General features: G+C 33.2%; 3 protein-coding genes across 5 annotated transcripts; 1 reads left to right on the forward strand and 2 right to left on the reverse strand.

The window, feature by feature from the left end:
- Window positions 1-1,350: 1,350 nt before the first annotated feature.
- Window positions 1,351-5,394, reverse strand: LOC105124481 (uncharacterized). Of its 2 annotated transcripts, none has more exons than XM_011024513.1 (3): window positions 4,602-5,393; window positions 3,498-3,608; window positions 1,351-1,938 (listed from the first exon to the last, which is right to left on the reverse strand). In XM_011024513.1, exons 1-3 carry the CDS (start codon window positions 5,247-5,249, stop codon window positions 1,744-1,746), a joined length of 954 nt encoding a protein of 317 aa, XP_011022815.1. In that variant the 5' UTR covers window positions 5,250-5,393; the 3' UTR covers window positions 1,351-1,743. The 2 variants fall into 2 exon arrangements, with proteins under 2 accessions (XP_011022815.1, XP_011022816.1); XM_011024514.1 differs by lacking the exon at window positions 1,351-1,938 and adding an exon at window positions 2,987-3,238 and having other exon boundaries at window positions 4,602-5,394.
- Window positions 5,395-6,198: 804 nt separating this feature from the next.
- Window positions 6,199-9,031, forward strand: LOC105124673 (phospho-2-dehydro-3-deoxyheptonate aldolase 1, chloroplastic). The gene is given in 4 exon segments (XM_011024780.1): window positions 6,199-6,293; window positions 7,623-7,651; window positions 7,654-7,772; window positions 8,453-9,031. Coding segments are annotated over 4 exon segments (507 nt in total). The 3' UTR covers window positions 8,717-9,031.
- Window positions 9,032-10,653: 1,622 nt separating this feature from the next.
- LOC105124482 (polyadenylate-binding protein 2-like) lies at window positions 10,654-16,285 on the reverse strand. Of its 2 annotated transcripts, XM_011024515.1 has the most exons (6): window positions 16,107-16,285; window positions 15,840-15,942; window positions 14,810-14,880; window positions 11,432-11,623; window positions 11,157-11,284; window positions 10,654-11,072 (listed from the first exon to the last, which is right to left on the reverse strand). In XM_011024515.1, the coding sequence occupies exons 1-6, from the start codon at window positions 16,218-16,220 to the stop codon at window positions 11,024-11,026; spliced, it is 657 nt and encodes a 218-aa protein (XP_011022817.1). In that variant the 5' UTR covers window positions 16,221-16,285; the 3' UTR covers window positions 10,654-11,023. The 2 variants fall into 2 exon arrangements, with proteins under 2 accessions (XP_011022817.1, XP_011022818.1); XM_011024516.1 differs by lacking the exons at window positions 14,810-14,880; window positions 15,840-15,942; window positions 16,107-16,285 and adding an exon at window positions 13,340-13,662.
- Between the last annotated feature and the right edge of the window lie 20 nt (window positions 16,286-16,305).

Genomic DNA, 16,305 nt, shown 5'->3' on the forward strand with positions numbered 1-16,305 from the left:
ATATATTAAAATATTTTAAAAATTAAAAAATAAACTTTTTAAAATATAATTTAACTATATTCTCGAATATACTCTTAATATATGTTTGATATTATGATAATCGTTATTTTTTAAAATATTTTTGTTAAAAAATACTTTTAAATAATTTTATTATTATTTAAAATTTATTCAGGTACATTAAAATAATTTAAAAAATAAAAAAAACTAATTTTAAATAAAAAAAATTAAAATTCTTAGAAACACATCTAAAAAAAAATTAAAATTCTTAGAAACACATCAGCAGCGTTCATAAACGCTTCCTTGATAGTTTGCATGCCAATTATCTTTTCGTTCAAGCTATATCCATCTACATTGAAAAATCCATCAGTTATCAAGTAAAAACAATTGAGAATAATGAAAAAAAACCTGAACCGCATAGCTGCAATTCTGAATTTCTAACTTCATAAATGGAACTCCCAGTAAATGAAAGCATAGGTAAATATTCGAATACAATTCAATTGCGGCTTCTTTATGTCCATCTCATGAAACATATAATAAGATCTGCTTTATTAATTCCAAAATAACAAAGTATAAAACCACCATTCAATACACAGTTCTACAATTATTTAATAATGATAAAAATATAGCTCTGCCTTTACAAAATCCTCAAGCGAAGAATTTAGCAATGGCCGTATCTTCGAAATCACCATTATTACTAGTAATGAGTGTTACCAGTTCAAGTGATATGAGTGATTATTAGCATGGGAAACAAGCAAGATTTGGGATTGTCAAGCCAGAAGAGAAGGTCTAGCAGAAGTGCAGTAGCAAAAGCAGCAGCAGAGATGGCAACTGTCATTGTAACTAGCTTTACATTCGATCCTTGTATGAAAGAAGATTGCACAGAAGCTTGAGGGAGGCAATAAGAAAATTACAGCTCGATACATAATTGCATTTTCTCCTTTTCTCTCTAATTCTTCTCTTTCCCTCTTCTTTCTATTCTTCTTATAGTTTCTTTCTTAAACCTTAACAGTTGGCATCTCAAACTGCCATTAGAAGATTTGATCAATTGGAAGTAAACATTGTTGGGAAACAAGTTGAAGGTTTTGGAAGAACAGATATAAAAACTTCATTGGAAATAGCTCAACCAGGGAATGGAAGCATAAAGGGTTACTGGGAAGTCTTTCATGGCCAATCAAGCAGCAAAGAGGCAGGAGGGCTCCAAAGATTTGGGATTGTCAAGCCAATTATCAAGACAATCCAAGTCCAACTTCTTTCAAAGAGGTAAAGTGCTCTTCTTTAACTAAACATGAGATTGGTTTGGAGAGAAACAAGAAATGAGCACAGCGATTCAAATTCAAAAGAAACAAGAAATGAGCACAGAAACAATAAGTATCTAACATTGCATTTAAATTATGCCAGTACTTGTAAGAAGAGTACAGATTTCGAGCTCCCATTCCCAATGAATGAAATTGTTACTGTCAAGAAACAAAACTTGAACAGCAAGTGCAACCTCACGGGAATGAGCACAGCGATTGAATAGATTGTGTCTCAATTATACAAAGATATTTAGTCCTTCATTTTTCTTTACGCTGCAGCAATAGCGTATTCAGATCAAGAAACGGGGGTCTTCGCTCAGATGGCCTATGGTGAAGCTACAGTGGGAACCAAAAGAGCACAGCTGCCTTGCTGAAGAAAATGAAAGAAGAGGTCAACCTCGGGTGGCGGAAAAAACAGAAAAATCCGGCGAGTATTTACTGCTGATTTTTATGGAATGTCATTATTGCTTCCCTTGCTTGTAACTAAAGGTTCAGTTTCATGGGTTTGCAACTGGTTCACCCCCTCAGTTAAATCAGATGTTTTAATCAATTCTTGTTCTTGGACAGGTTCCCGTCTTTTATCCCATAACTTCCCACTCTTCCCAATTGCAAGAATTAGCTCCAGTTGTTTTTGCTGCTGCTCCTGCAAAGATGATGACATATTGAAGTTAGTCTTACTGCATTCGATAACCTCCATTCATCATAAGCCATGGAACTGATCGCTTGTAACATGTTCTCCCACGCATAGAACCGATATGACATTCTTTTACCAACCCTAGTAGTTATTTTTACTTTCCAACAACATAAGAAGTGATACGTTGCAAAAAAAGAAAGAAAGAAAGAAAGAAGTTGAGAATGAATACATCAGCTACTTCTTCACTAAACTTAGTGCCAGTAGAGATTCGTATCATGTTTCATTTACATTTTTAATGAGGGTTAATGCTTCCCTACATCCTTGTACTATTTGCTTTGTATTTAAAAGATCCCTCTACTATTTTTTATTTTAATAACCCTGCACCTTACATGCTCACAGCAAGTATTTCACTGATGTATATTTTGGACCCTTAAAATAAAATTTTATTTTGGTCCCTATGATGTATCTTCTTATAAATAAATTCTTCATTAAAAGTTGGTCCTTGCATTTTGCAGTCATATGTAATTTAGTCCGTGAGTGAATTTTTTTTTCAAAAAAAGTTAAATCCTTGCATGTCAAAGCATAACTTTGTCAAATAATTAAAATGGATTGATAGATAAGATAAGGGTTATGTGGATTTAAATAGATCTACCTATTTAAATTAATAAAAAAACAAAAGTAAAGAAAATTCTTATATCATATATCTATTATGTGAAATGTTTTCCCCTTCTTTTATTTTAATTTTTTTCTTTCTCGGTTGTTTTAGGTTTATATCAAGAAAATGAATTAAAAAAATATAGAAAAAAAATTATTAGTTTTTTAAATGATATACTTATTTGAATGCATTTAACTCTTACCTTACCCATCAACCCCATGCAAATCATTTGACTAATTTTTACTAAGTTTATATATGACATGTAGAGCCTTAATTCAAAAAAAAACAAAAATCAGCCAAGAACTAAATGATATATGATTGTAAGATATGATGACAAAAAAAATTTAATAAAAGACTTATTTGTTAGAAAAATATAATATAGGGACCAAAACATTTAAATAAAAAAAAATATAAGGACCAGTACTGCATGCTAGCAAAAAAACCCATGTTGTGAGCACGTATCCCGTGTAGTGACATGAACTGACAAAAGACTGTATAAATAACAGAAAAAAGTCATATAAAGGGTTGATATTAAGACAAAAAATAGTAGAGGGACCTTTTAAATACAAAATGAAGATTACGAGATGTATGGGAGCATTAACCCTTTATAGTGACTATGCACAGCCTTTTTCTTCAATCACGTCCCTATCACACCTACATTGGTTTCAGACAGGTTTCACTGAACACCACAGAACCAATTTCACAATTCATATCACCAGTCACTTGATTACCAAGATATAATTACAGGAAAAAACCTTTTTTAACGAAAGTTTGAACAAGAACCAGATCGTGAAAAGAACAGGGGAACAATTGCAATAAAATAAACTTTTTGACCTTTTCCTAATGTCTGTCATACCCCTATTCTTTACAAAAGGTTTGTCATTGGCACAATCAATCTATCAGCTGAACTTACCTGCATTGCCAACAAGACCTTCTGAATTTCACCAAGCTCCTTTTCCAGAATATCTTCTTGCACAGCTAATGCTCGAGTAGCATCAGAATTCTTTTGAGCCAGAGCTGCAGTCTTCAGACACAGATTGAAAGAAGTTAATAAATTAACTCAAGCTATTTATAAAAAAAAAATTGCACTAATTTCTAAAAGTATCAGCAGATATACGTTACTTATGCAATCTATTTGAAGTCAGAGGTATTAGACCCACTGCACAACCATAAAACAGTATCTTCTTGTTCGAGGCTTCAAGCCACATGCCATGTTTATACAGAACCAAATATATTATCAACCAGAGGTTCGAGATTCTAAGAAAAACAAAGAATAGAAAAAGGCAATATTTTCTTCCACAAGGGCAACGCAGCTTAGTTTAGCATGTTGAGCCTTTGAAAGAATAACAAAAGCAATATAAATGATGCACCCATTGAGAGAAAACCTAGCCACTCTAAACCATGGTCGTTTATCACCATCCATTCTTTGGATGTCAGCACACATACCAGAGTCCTAAGCAATAGAATCAAGGAGACCTTGGCTGAACTTCTCAAAGAATAGAATTTAAGCAGAAAAAGTAACGAACCATTCAGACAATCATCAGTAAATCCATGCCCAATCTCATTATTAATATGCAAATGAGAATGGACAGCCAGAATGAACAATCATCAGTTTTTCTTTCAAATCAACTTGTTAGTCGAACCGCAAGAATGACACCAATTTATTAGGATGAAAATCCTCAGAGATGCAGTATATATCAATTTCAAAGGTTTTTCTATAATTAAAAGATAATGCCAAACACAAACTCATTTTTTCTCAGGCATCTCTTCTCTTGCCACCGAGTTCCAATTTTCAATATTCCAAACCTTGTTCATTTTCTCAAAATCTTCCACATTTCATGCATAAAACTTCAAACAACAAAACTGGATTACTTCTACTAACAATTGCTTTCCATTAAATATGTTAATATTCCAATCCAATCCTCAAATTCATCTATTGTAAAAAACTTCAGGACCCTTGTCTTTTTCAGTAATTAACAACATTAGAAAAGAAAAGAAAAGAAAAGAAAATGGGTACCTCAGCAATGGGCTCTTTCAATGCCTTCCTGGTAACCCGAAACCGAATCCCCAACTTCTCAAGCTGCCTAGACAAAACCCTAATAATGGTAGCAGAACTCCTCACATCCTCTTCCAATTTCTCAATCCTCCCCACCAAATTCAAACTCTCTCTACTCCCTTCCCTACCCGTCTCCCTACTAACCTGCCACCACTGCCGCCTTCTTATCCACGCACCGATCACCACTCCACTAACCATCACCACCATTCCCCACGCAAACCCTGTATTACTCCCTATAACCCCCAACACTCCCCTTTTCGAGTTCAAAACCGTATAATTCAATGCGTAACTAATTGTGATTATAGACGACGAGAAGATGCAGAGTAACTCAGCAACTGAGAGGAATTGATCGAGGTTGAATTGTTTGGAATCTTGGGTAGGGATTGTGGGGTCCGATTGGTAAGCTTTGAGAGTGAAATTGAAAGAGCTCTTGGGAGTCTGGGGTTTGAAGTGGAAATTATGGGAATGTAAGGATGTGTTAAGGTGGCGAGAGAGAGTGAGATTTCTGAGTGAGAGGCTGGTGGAGGTGAAGAGGAGGGTGATGCGATGCGGCGAGTTATTGAAGAGGAGGTGGTGATGGTGGTGGTGGTGGTAGGTTGTGAGAGACATTATTGTGTCGTATTTTGATTTAGTGACTGTCGTTTTCTGGTTTTATTGGGATTGGTTTGGGTTCTGCTGAGTGCTGAGAAATAAAGAGAGGGAGGAACGGCCTGGCGATGAGTTCAAGAGCGAGCGCGCTAGAGGCAAAGGATGTGTTTGGTTTCTTGCGGTTATAATTTAAAAAACAATTTACTTTTTAGTTAATTTTTTAATATATAAAATTCAAACTGATATATGATAGATTTTTTAATACAAAATAAATAAAAAGATCTTTCATAAATAAAAAATAAATTATTTTAACTTTTACACAATTAATATTTAAATGGTAATTATATATAAAGTCCAATGATAAAATAAAAATTAATTAACTAACCAAATAATTTATATATATATATAGAGAGAGAGAGAGATAAAAATCTTAATTATCACAGTACCAAACAGTTAAAATGAGAATCTTAATCTTAATCTTAATCACAATACCGTTGAAAATACATTTTCAGTTGAATCATTTTGCCATAATTTTTGTATTATAGTGGAAACCAAAAAATAAAATTAAGAAGAGCTAAAATATTATTTTTTTTATTATTTAGATTAAAAATATAAATATTGTTGAGAGAAGGGTTGGAAAAAAAAAATTACATGATCGGGCCCTACCAACCCCTGCCTCCACCTCAATATACATAATAAAAAAATTAAATGAAACAAAAGTTCACTCATAGAATTTAAACAGGTATCGAAGTTATTGTCATGCATCGAAATTTGGAGGCAGATTCCACCTAAATAACTTTAGAAATTAATAATTAATGAAGCTGATTAATCATGTGTGGAGAGATTTACTGATTAAAAATAAAAATCTTGCTAATGTAAAAGTCAATATTGTTGTTTATAGGCTGAGGTGCGAGCATTTTTCGACGTGCATGAGCAAGAAGGAAGCCATCCTGGAGGAATTCACCTAGAGATGACTGGCCGGAATGTGAAAGAGTGCAATAGGGCGTCACCGACGATAACTTACGATGACTTGAGCTCCCGTTGTCGCACTCATTGTGACCCAAGGTTTAACGCTTCAGTCTCTTGAGCAAGCATTCTGATAATGATTATAATTTAAAATTCTAAACAATCATCCAAAAATTCTATTTTTTTTTAAGCTTATACTAAATCACCGTTGTGCTTGACATTTATTTATTTAATTGTGATCAGCAATTTTTATTTTTTTTAATTTTGGAAAATGACTACATAGCTCCAGTAGCTTTCTTCCTCCCTTATCGGTGCTGTCCATTTCGAGCTCACCACCCTCAGGCCAAACAACCACCTCAAATCATTATTCTAAACAATCATTTCCATCTTCTAAACAATACTATAATATTAAAAAAAAAAAGTCAAAATCGGATTTTAGTTTTTAGATTCAAAATTTCCATGATTTATAACATTAAAATTTAATGACATTTAATTTAAATTATTAATATTAAAAATATAGAGAATATTTTAAGTTTATTGATGTGTCTAGATATAAGTAACTTGAGTTTGATAATCAAACCTAATTAATTTTTTATAAAAAAATATTTAAATTATTCTTGAAAAATCTTAAATAAAAAATTTTATTTTTTATTTTTTATTAAAAAATAAAAACTATTCTTAAAATATTATAAACAGAAGTCCTAATTAATATTTTTTATAAATTATTTTTATTTTTATAAAAAACATTTAAAATATTTGAAAGCACACTAAACAAAAACTCTAATTATTTTTTATTTTTTATAGGTTTTTTTTTTAATGTTCATGTTAGACTCAAAATATTTAAATATGATAAATATGCTTAATTTAACAAAAACAAATAATTGCATAGTTTAGTTATCAAAAGAGAAAAAAATACAAATAACAAAAAAAAAAACTTATAAAAAGTTGAGACATAAGTATGAAATGTTATGATAATTTTTACTAATCATCTAGCTTTTGTATGAAATATCTCTTAATTTATAATAATTTTTACTGATCATCTAGCTTTTGTTATAATTTGGTATCAAAAAGTTCTTAGTGGCGAGACCTGTCAATTGATGGTTTCGCTTATCATTGATGGACGAAGAGAAAAAAATGACCTCTCGAATTCGTCTATTTGCAATACAGTACCATTGATTATCCTCCAAGACGAGATACAAACCATATATAATTAATAATATTTACTTGCCCAGTTGATTAGCCCTCCAAATACTTACCATTAATTATAACTTCTAAACTAATCTCCTTCTAAACTTGCCATGTTCGCACCCTGCCTCTTGGATAAGCTCAGGGAAAAAAGAATCATCCAAGATAGACTATAAAGTATAAACTACTTAATAAAAATATTGTGCCTGTCTGCAGTAAAAGGGTTTTTTTTTTTTCCTGAAGGGGTGCTGAAAATATGAGAGCGAAGCTTCCCCCTTGATCAGAGCTGTCCGTAGGGCAGGACAAATCGTGACATGGATCTGTGATCCAATGCATGGAAACACCATCAAGGCACCTTGTGGACTCAAAACACGCCCCTTTGATGCTATTTTGGTATGATTACTCTCCCATTCTTACGATTATATCACCAAGTATTGAGTCAGTTGTAGCATTTGATTACAATTTGTATTGCATGTTAAGTGGAGGCATGTTCTTTATCATGAGATAATATATGCTAAAAGAATTGACAAAATTAAAATTACATAATGCAACATAGATTGACGCCAATTCACAACACTTAAATATCATTGTATTCCTAGTATTGTCCAGTTGAGGTAATTCATTTACAGTCATGGCTAGTCAGTGTGGGAAATAAGTTGTGGTTCAATAACAACTGGTTTGCGGTCCTTGAGATACCAATCAATGTCTGAAATAAGTTGCTGTTAGTTAACAACTGCTTAATTATTAACTCACCAGCCACTTGCTGTTGGTATATTAGCAAAGTTAGTTAATATCAACCACATGCCAAAGAATTTGGCCGCAAAGAAGGGTTGAACTAAAGCATTTGGCCGCAAAGAAGGGTTGAACTATGATCCACTGTCTTCAGAATTTTACGTCATATCAATAGGGGACCTCTTATGATCCTGGTTTCTGTAGCATTTACTGCCGGCTCTCTTGCCTTGAGAGCGTCCCAGAAAAATATTATCTGAATATATAACGTTCAGAATCATCTTCTTTTGCTTCTGTCCCCCCCCTTCTCCAAATCTTGGTGATAATTTTGTCTTTGTTTGTAGGCTGAGGGGCGAGCATTCTTTGATGTGCATGAGCAAGAAGGAAGCCATCGTGGAGGAATTCATCTAGAGATGACTGGCCAGAATGTGACTGAATGCATTGGAGGGTCTCGGACAGTAACTTTTGATGACTTGAGCTCTCGATATCACACACATTGTGACCCAAGGCTCAAAGCTTCTCAATCACTTGAGCTCGCTTTTATCATTGCTGAGCGACTCAGAAAAAGAAGGGTAGGAACTCAACGTCTGCTTTCCTCGGGCCTGTAGACAGCTCCAAGACCCCGTGTTATTTATATGGGCATTAGACTAGATGTATTTTGTGGTCAATAAGTTTGCCATGGATCATCTATCAAACCTTGCTTTGCAGCCACCATTTATTGCTGTTACACTGGTATGACAACGAAAGCAACTCGAAAAGTCTTGAGATGAACTGAACATCTGCAAGATATCTCTTCTACCATTTCTCAAGCCAATTCTTTCTGTGAAGGGTTTTTGCTCCTGTGGCTTTTGCGGTGTCCTCTGAGTGGGAGCTGCTATTTGCAAGGTGCTGCTGATAACTCGGTGAATTTGTTTTAATTTTTAAATAAACTTTTAGTTTATGTAGTTATGAACCTTAAATCCAGGAAAGAAATTTTAAAAACACGATGTCCGATGAAGATAGGCAGTGCTTGTGGCTTTTCAAAACATTGGCCTGCTACGCTCGCAGGAAAAATTGTATCACTAACCTTGAATGCTTCTCATGAACTTCACCATGAGGAAAATATTGGATTATTTTCACCACAAACATATTAAAATGTCTTCATTTTGTCTGTACTTGGACTTGAAGACTGGCGAACCAGATATCGACTTGACAAAGATTAATTCAAGAAACTATGAGATAAATACAAATTAAAGTATATGATCTTGTTTTATATAGAGCTGTTCAAATTCTTTTATTTAATTATATATCAATGATTTTTTTTAAAAAAATAATTTAAATTCTATTGAAATAAAATAATTTTCTAGGATAATCTTTTTTTTCTAATTAATTTATTTTTCATTGCAAAAAAGAATATAATTTTTTTATATATATAGAAATGTACTCTATTTAATAAAAACAGAAACATGGGATAATAAAAATAATAATGTAAATTCTATTAGGCATCTCTTTAATTAAAAAAAAAAAATCTTCATCCTATTAATATAATTCCACTCTTGTCAATTTGTTTATCGAGATTTTGTTTTTGAGAAAAAAATTATCAGAATCATGAAAGAAAAATTTAATGGTTTTATTATTATATTTCAGATGCATTAAGGAATATAAAAATAATACATTGTAACCTTTTTGAAGTCTGTTTTTTATATGATCATGGGATAATATAAAAAAACACTGGCGCAAAAAATCCAGAAAACAAAACAAAGACGTCACGAAGGATTGCTCAAAAAAGGTGCTATATATATATATATATAAACACTACAATATTATTCTTAAAAATAATATTTTTAATATATTTTAAAATTATTTTAATTAAATTTTAAAAATAAAAAAACATGACCCATTAAACAAATGCCTAACGCAGTAAAGGTCATGCGTGTGGGCCTGAAAAGCCAAACCCACACTTTTAGACTCTTTTTTCTTTCTTTCCTTCTTTTTCTTAAATTTTTTTCAGAAAAATAAATAAAAATAGACAACATATAATTTGTTTTCCATGTTTCTAACCACTAGAATATTAGCCAAAAAAGCTGGGTTTTTTTAACTCAAAATTTCATTTTTCAAATTATTCACAAAAAAAAAAATCATTATCAATCCTTGTAACATGTATTCTATAAATCAATCTTGATTTAAAAATGCAAAATCAAATAAAAAAAATTATCTCTCAACCTCAACTTTTTCTTACTATATAAAGGTCTAAAAACATGTAAATGAAACCAGGCATTTCAATCTTATTTTTCAAACTCAAAACACATGTATATTGTGGTTCCTCTTTTAATCACAATTTTAAATTTTACTTCATAAAATGCGGTAAAAAAAGATGCAATAAAAAAAAATTAAGGACAAGAATTAAAAAAAAAATTGGAAAAACAAAAAACTAGGTCTTCAATAAAATCACCGAGAGAAATGGGGAGCCAGTGACAGCCACCGCAGTTTTTCTCGACTGTGTAACTGGATAAAGAAGGAAGTTCACATGCAACAAGAAAAAGGTGCTTTTGAGGGAAGAAATGCCATCTCAACTTTCACATGTGTTGATTAAGATAGGTTTCATGGAAGAAAACTGAAGGATGTTGGCCCTCAAAACGCCCATAAAATAGCAGTATGAATCCTGAGAAACTGGGAACCAACTGCATAAACTAGACTACCAGTTAAAAGCAAGCACAGTGCACCAATTGGCTAAAGCTTGAACTGCAGAGACTTGCAGGCTTGTGCATAACCATGGTGGATTAAAATTACAGGAATCTTTTGTGTCATGCAGATACAAAGTAGTCACAAACATGACACCAATAAAGCATCTACTTGTCCTGTCAAATGAAGATGAAATCTGAAATTCTTAGATAACTATCCACCAGATATAAACTCCTTAGTCTGACGGAAACATCTTAGTAATAAGGCATGTATCGCATTGACCTTCTGAATCTAGGCACCTTCCTGCCACCATTTAGGAGGGTAAAATTAAGGAAAGGCGAGTGACAAAAAGCTAATTGCAACAAGCGAGAGCATGAAGAAACATACCCGTATCCATAAGGAGAGTAGAAATACGGGGGCACATATGGCCTCCTGAACCGGTTACCCATGTAAGGATTGAAAGATCTAGCACGATATTGCTTCATTCCAGGAACATTGGTCCTTTTGGGAGAAACCTGAAATGTAGGTTAATTATCAAACCATAGGAACAAAATGATCTAAACAGCAGCAATCACAAGTTTAATCTACCGTAGCAAATTCATGTCCAGCTCCATAACAATAATTCAAGCTTTTATATTTTCAAAAGATGAACAATGACCTACCTTCAATTGACGGCCATGTAGTTCAGATTCGTTGAGAGCCAGAGCCTCTTGAACAGCTTCTACTTCAACGAACTCCACATAAGCGAAGCCCTTTGGCTGGCCAAACTTATCTGTCAAAATAGTAACCCTATTTACCGTACCACAGGACTGAAAATGCTGCTGCACTTCTTCAGGCGTGCATGCATAATCAACCTGCAAATAAAGTTCAGCATCAGGTTTCATTGTTGAGTTCAGTAAGGTAGAAACAATAACTACAGGTTATGAATTTTCCAGAAGAGATTACCTCAATTCCAACAGTTTTATATAATAATGAACCATGCATTTCAGAGGGTTCTTTATGCGCTATATATAATCAATCAAGTCATAAAGAGCAGGGCAAATTGTGCGCCTAATAAAAATAATGATGTTAGATGGGAAATGCTAAATCCGCATTCAATAAAAGAAATGGTCTCTTTTTCCTTTTATTTTTTTCTTTGCTTCAAAAGCATTCATTAACTATAATTTACCAATTCTATCAATGGAACATCAATTTCACCAAATAAAAAATTGTCTCCTAAATATATATTTTTTCTTGACAAGATTGTTTTGAGTCAAACTATCAATATCCCAAGTGCATGCTATCATCATAACAATTTCCAAATCACCAAGTATTGGCATAACAATAGTCCAAGTTTGTGGAAAATGCTAACGTCCAGCAGTTGAGCCACCTCTTCACAGTTATTAATATACCAATCCCTTCTCATCACTGCATCCATAAAATCAAATTTCTCTATCACAAAATCAACCTTCAACTGACAAAATAAAACCACCATGTTTTTCCAATGAAGAGGACATGGTGTCTTTCAGATGCTTACTTCTAATTTAGCTTTTTCCTAGCACCATCAACAATATTGATCTTTTCTTGGTTTTTTTTCTTCAATCAATACAGCAAAATAATTGTCATTTCATATGCCTCTTTCACATATCAAGAAAAAACAGTAACCAAACATTCTGGTATTTCCTACAAACATATAATCTCAGCTCTATTAGAATAAAGCCCTAATCCCAAATTATTTGGCACTCAGCCTTCATCCATATATTTGATCCTCTGAGAGAGTTTTATACACAGTTTCTTTCCTCATGTTCTTTCACATGACTTTCAAGCGTTACATTGCTACATGTTCCTTGTCCAACTAATAGCACAACAGCAAACAAAGAGTTCAGTTAAAAGTTCTTTGAAATTTCAAGAGTAGAAAACCCCGAATGTTTGTTAGGGTAACGAGCAAGACCACAAGCAGCTTACAGAGGTAAGATTTTGATGCACCAGGCTGTGCAAAGAGTTAGGCCAGGTACATCGATAAACCAAAGCTAAGAAAAAGGATCTTCATTCCAAGATGACAAGAAATATGTGTTTCTGTATGTGTAGAGCAAATGATGGTTTCATGTAAACTAAAGATGGTTTAAGTATATAACATCTTGAAATTCAAATCAATGAAAAAGACTGACAGATATGTGTACCAGAACAGTATAATATGGCTTTGGTCAGACTGCAAAAAATAGAAAATGTAAGGTTTTAGATAAATGCATGTACAGAAATAACATATCCAATATTTTTACTGCTTAAAATCCTGATAATGCTTCTAAATTTCTGATTAATACATTTTAAAATCCTGCAATCACTAATGAAATGAGTTAATCTTCATTCAAAAGAAACACCATATCTAAGATGTGTCTTAAAATATACTATCAAATAACCAAATAAAAATGTGCTGATAATTTTCTTGAAAGAAAGAAAAATGATAAAATAAAAAAGGCAAGATCACTTAAAGGAAAGAGTGAATATTTTGTCAAACATTTCCAACACTTTAGATAAACCAACGGGATGAAAAGAAGTTAGTAATTCTGACCACAAAAGGCAGCAATCTACACCTTTCTCCCCATCTGTCCCATGATCACATGTTTTGGAAGTACCAAAGACCATCACCAGCAGGGTTGAGGCTCTGCAACTTAGATTGCATATCCCAACTTGCCCATGCTCCTCGAAAGCAACAGCTTTCTTCACAAATATCATGTTTGACGCATCATTATTCACATCCTACTTGCATCCATTCCAGCAACCTCCAATAAGCCTTTTGCTGAGTTCCTTCACTCCATTTTTTTCTTTCAAATAGATTTTATTCAGACACCAATCTTTTTTTCTTTTTATTGAGTTTCATACTTGACTTCACTTTTTTCCCCATCTTTCTTTCTTCATTTCTCATCTCTTTTCTTTCTCTTTTCTTTTGTCCTTTTTTCTGTTCTTTTTGGCTAGCATTCCCCCCTCCATTTTTTTCTTTGAAATAGATTTTATTCAGACACCAAACTTTTTTTCTTTTTCTTGAGTTACATACTTGACTTCACTTTTTTCCCCATCTTTCTTTCTTCATTTCTCATCTCTTTTCTTTCTCTTTTCTTTTGTCCTTTTTTCTGTTCTTTTTGGCTAGCATTCCCCCCTCCATTTTTTTCTTTGAAATAGATTTTATTCAGACACCAAACTTTTTTTCTTTTTCTTGAGTTACATACTTGACTTCACTTTTTTCCCCATCTTTCTTGCTTCATTTCTCATCTCTTTTTTTTTTTTTCCTCTTTTCTGTTTCTTTTTGGCTAGCATTCCCCCCTCAAATGTTTCTTTGATTCCTTTTCTTTTTTTTGTTGGAGTAAAATCGGACATACTTTCTTGTCATTTTCAGAGTATCTTGTTTTTTCTCTGTTTTCTTTCAAATTCAATATTGATTTTGTATCTCTCATATGACAACGCTGTTTGACATAAAAATGACTCTGGCCCACCCTCAAAACATAGTGTTACAATTCCAGCAATACATACAGAGAACTTGAAGAATAAGAGGACCCTGCGATCATAGTGAGACAAAGTCAAACCATGATTCTGAATTACAATTATCCAAGTGCACCAAAAGCAATGAAATTAATTAAAACAACATTTTTTAAGTACTAAACTGACCTCACTTGGCAGAGTCTGAAGCCCGGAACTGTTAGTACAATAGTGGTTCCAAAAGGGCTTATTAATTACAAGTGTATTCATATATGTAGTTTATTCCTATCTTATGAAAGTAATTAAACACTTAGTGGGACGTTTTGGACAGCAATTGAAAATTGTGTCATGTCATCATTATATATTAAAGTAATTAAACACTTAAGGGAGCATTTGTTGGCGAGGAGCGCCGTGCAAACACAGCCTTAGTGGGATGTTTTGGACTGCTATGGGAAATTGTGCCATGTCAACATTATATCTCCACATAATATCGTTTTCCTTTACTATAGGTACACATATACAAATATAAACAGCATATATAAAATGATTCAAGCATTCTTCTAAAAGCAAAAGGACATTATATTTCTCACATTGCCAACAAACACAGAACGAGAATCTGCTTCCTCTTTGTTTGCTTGATTAGCTGCTGCACTAGCTGGATCTGTTGGAACATTATAGCCATGCAGATATATAATATGAGCCCAAATTTAAAGAAAGAAAACAAAAGAACCTTAGAAAGCATCTAAAGATAGGAAGACACTTCCAATATGAATAGAACCTTTGTCAAGAACCACTTAACCAGTAATCTACAATAACAACAAAATTAAATGATAGAATACTTATACACTATAAATTAACCACAACATAAGATTTACAAACTTCAATGTGGCTGAAATCCGTAAATCACATGATATGCTTTGGCCATACATAACTGAAACAATAAACATATATCTAAATGTAAAAATACCATGTTGCAAAGGAATGCATAGAGAATTCCCAGTGCATATGAGAGAACGTCAGGACATTTCACAGAACAGGGACCTGGACAAATTTATTATTACTCTATAAACAGAACTTTCCCCGTTTCTAAAAGAAAGTTTGAAAGTACTTCTAGAAACAATGTGTAAAAACACAACTAAATAGCACACGAAATTTCAGAGTACCAAAATGATGTCTACTAGATTTACAGTCCACTCACAAAATGAAGTTCCGCAGAAACTACATAAGTACAGAGTCCTACTTGCTGATTCCATCATCTACATATCCCAAGTTCCCACCTACTCTTTTTTCTTAGTAAAATCACATTGTCGCAAAAATTGCCTTTTAATCTTATCAGAATAGCCTCTAACAACTTCCACTTAAACATCAGCAAATAACCGAACAAGTAAATTTCAGCTTTAACATTCCAGACACCATTCCTCAGTAACCCTCTATTTGAAGATAACGAAAGGTTTAAATCATATTCCGAATATTAAAAAATAGCAGCCAATCAAATCCAAACCCAAATCCAGAACACATCATAACAGTTTACATCTCTATTCCTCTTAAAAAAAAGGGGGGGGGGTGTGGAACCCAGTACCAGAAGTAAATATATTTTTAAAAAATAAAATTAAAATAAACCTGGAACAGCGCCCATTTCCTTCTCAACTTTTGCTTGCATCTCACGAAGAGCAGCCGCCTCCTCTTCCATCTCCTTCAATCTCTTCTTCATCTCATCCAACTCCTTCACCATTACAATATCATCCAATAAACTAAAAATCAGTTACCGATTATTCAAGATTATAAATAATTGAAGATCTAGTTTAGATTTCTAGGGTTTCGGTTCAGTGTACAAGTAAAAAAACAAAAAAAAAAACTGAAAATTGAATGGAGAAAAGGTTTTAGGACCTTGACGGCATCATCTTCGGCGGCGGACATGTCAACGTCGGCGTTATGAGGATCCATATCGCCTTCCACATCGGGAATCTCTCCACCATAGACCTCATGCTCTTCTTCCTCCATCTATTCTTACCTTTTCTTGCTTCTAGAAACCGGCAGCTTCTTGTTTTTTGGAGTTGTACGGGATGTTTATATAGTGGTTGAGGTA

The sequence above is a fragment of the Populus euphratica genome, unplaced genomic scaffold (genome assembly GCF_000495115.2).
Source record: "Populus euphratica unplaced genomic scaffold, PopEup_1.0 scaffold35.1, whole genome shotgun sequence".
NCBI classification, from domain to species: domain Eukaryota; kingdom Viridiplantae; phylum Streptophyta; class Magnoliopsida; order Malpighiales; family Salicaceae; genus Populus; species Populus euphratica.

Excerpts from the sequence above, each read along its gene's own strand:
- LOC105124481 (XM_011024513.1), bottom strand. The coding sequence starts at position 5,249 with ATGTCTCTCACAACCTACCACCACCACCACCATCACCACCTCCTCTTC. Across the intron at positions 3,609-4,601 it reads TGAAAGAGCCCATTGCTGAG|ACTGCAGCTCTGGCTCAAAA; the intron begins GTACCCATTTTC and ends CTGTGTCTGAAG. Across the intron at positions 1,939-3,497 it reads AGGTCTTGTTGGCAATGCAG|GAGCAGCAGCAAAAACAACT; the intron begins GTAAGTTCAGCT and ends TCATCTTTGCAG.
- LOC105124482 (XM_011024515.1), bottom strand. The coding sequence starts at position 16,220 with ATGGAGGAAGAAGAGCATGAGGTCTATGGTGGAGAGATTCCCGATGTG. Across the intron at positions 11,624-14,809 it reads GTTCTGTGTTTGTTGGCAAT|GTTGATTATGCATGCACGCC; the intron begins GTGAGAAATATA and ends CTTTATTTGCAG. Across the intron at positions 11,073-11,156 it reads TACTCTCCTTATGGATACGG|GAAGGTGCCTAGATTCAGAA; the intron begins GTATGTTTCTTC and ends AAATGGTGGCAG.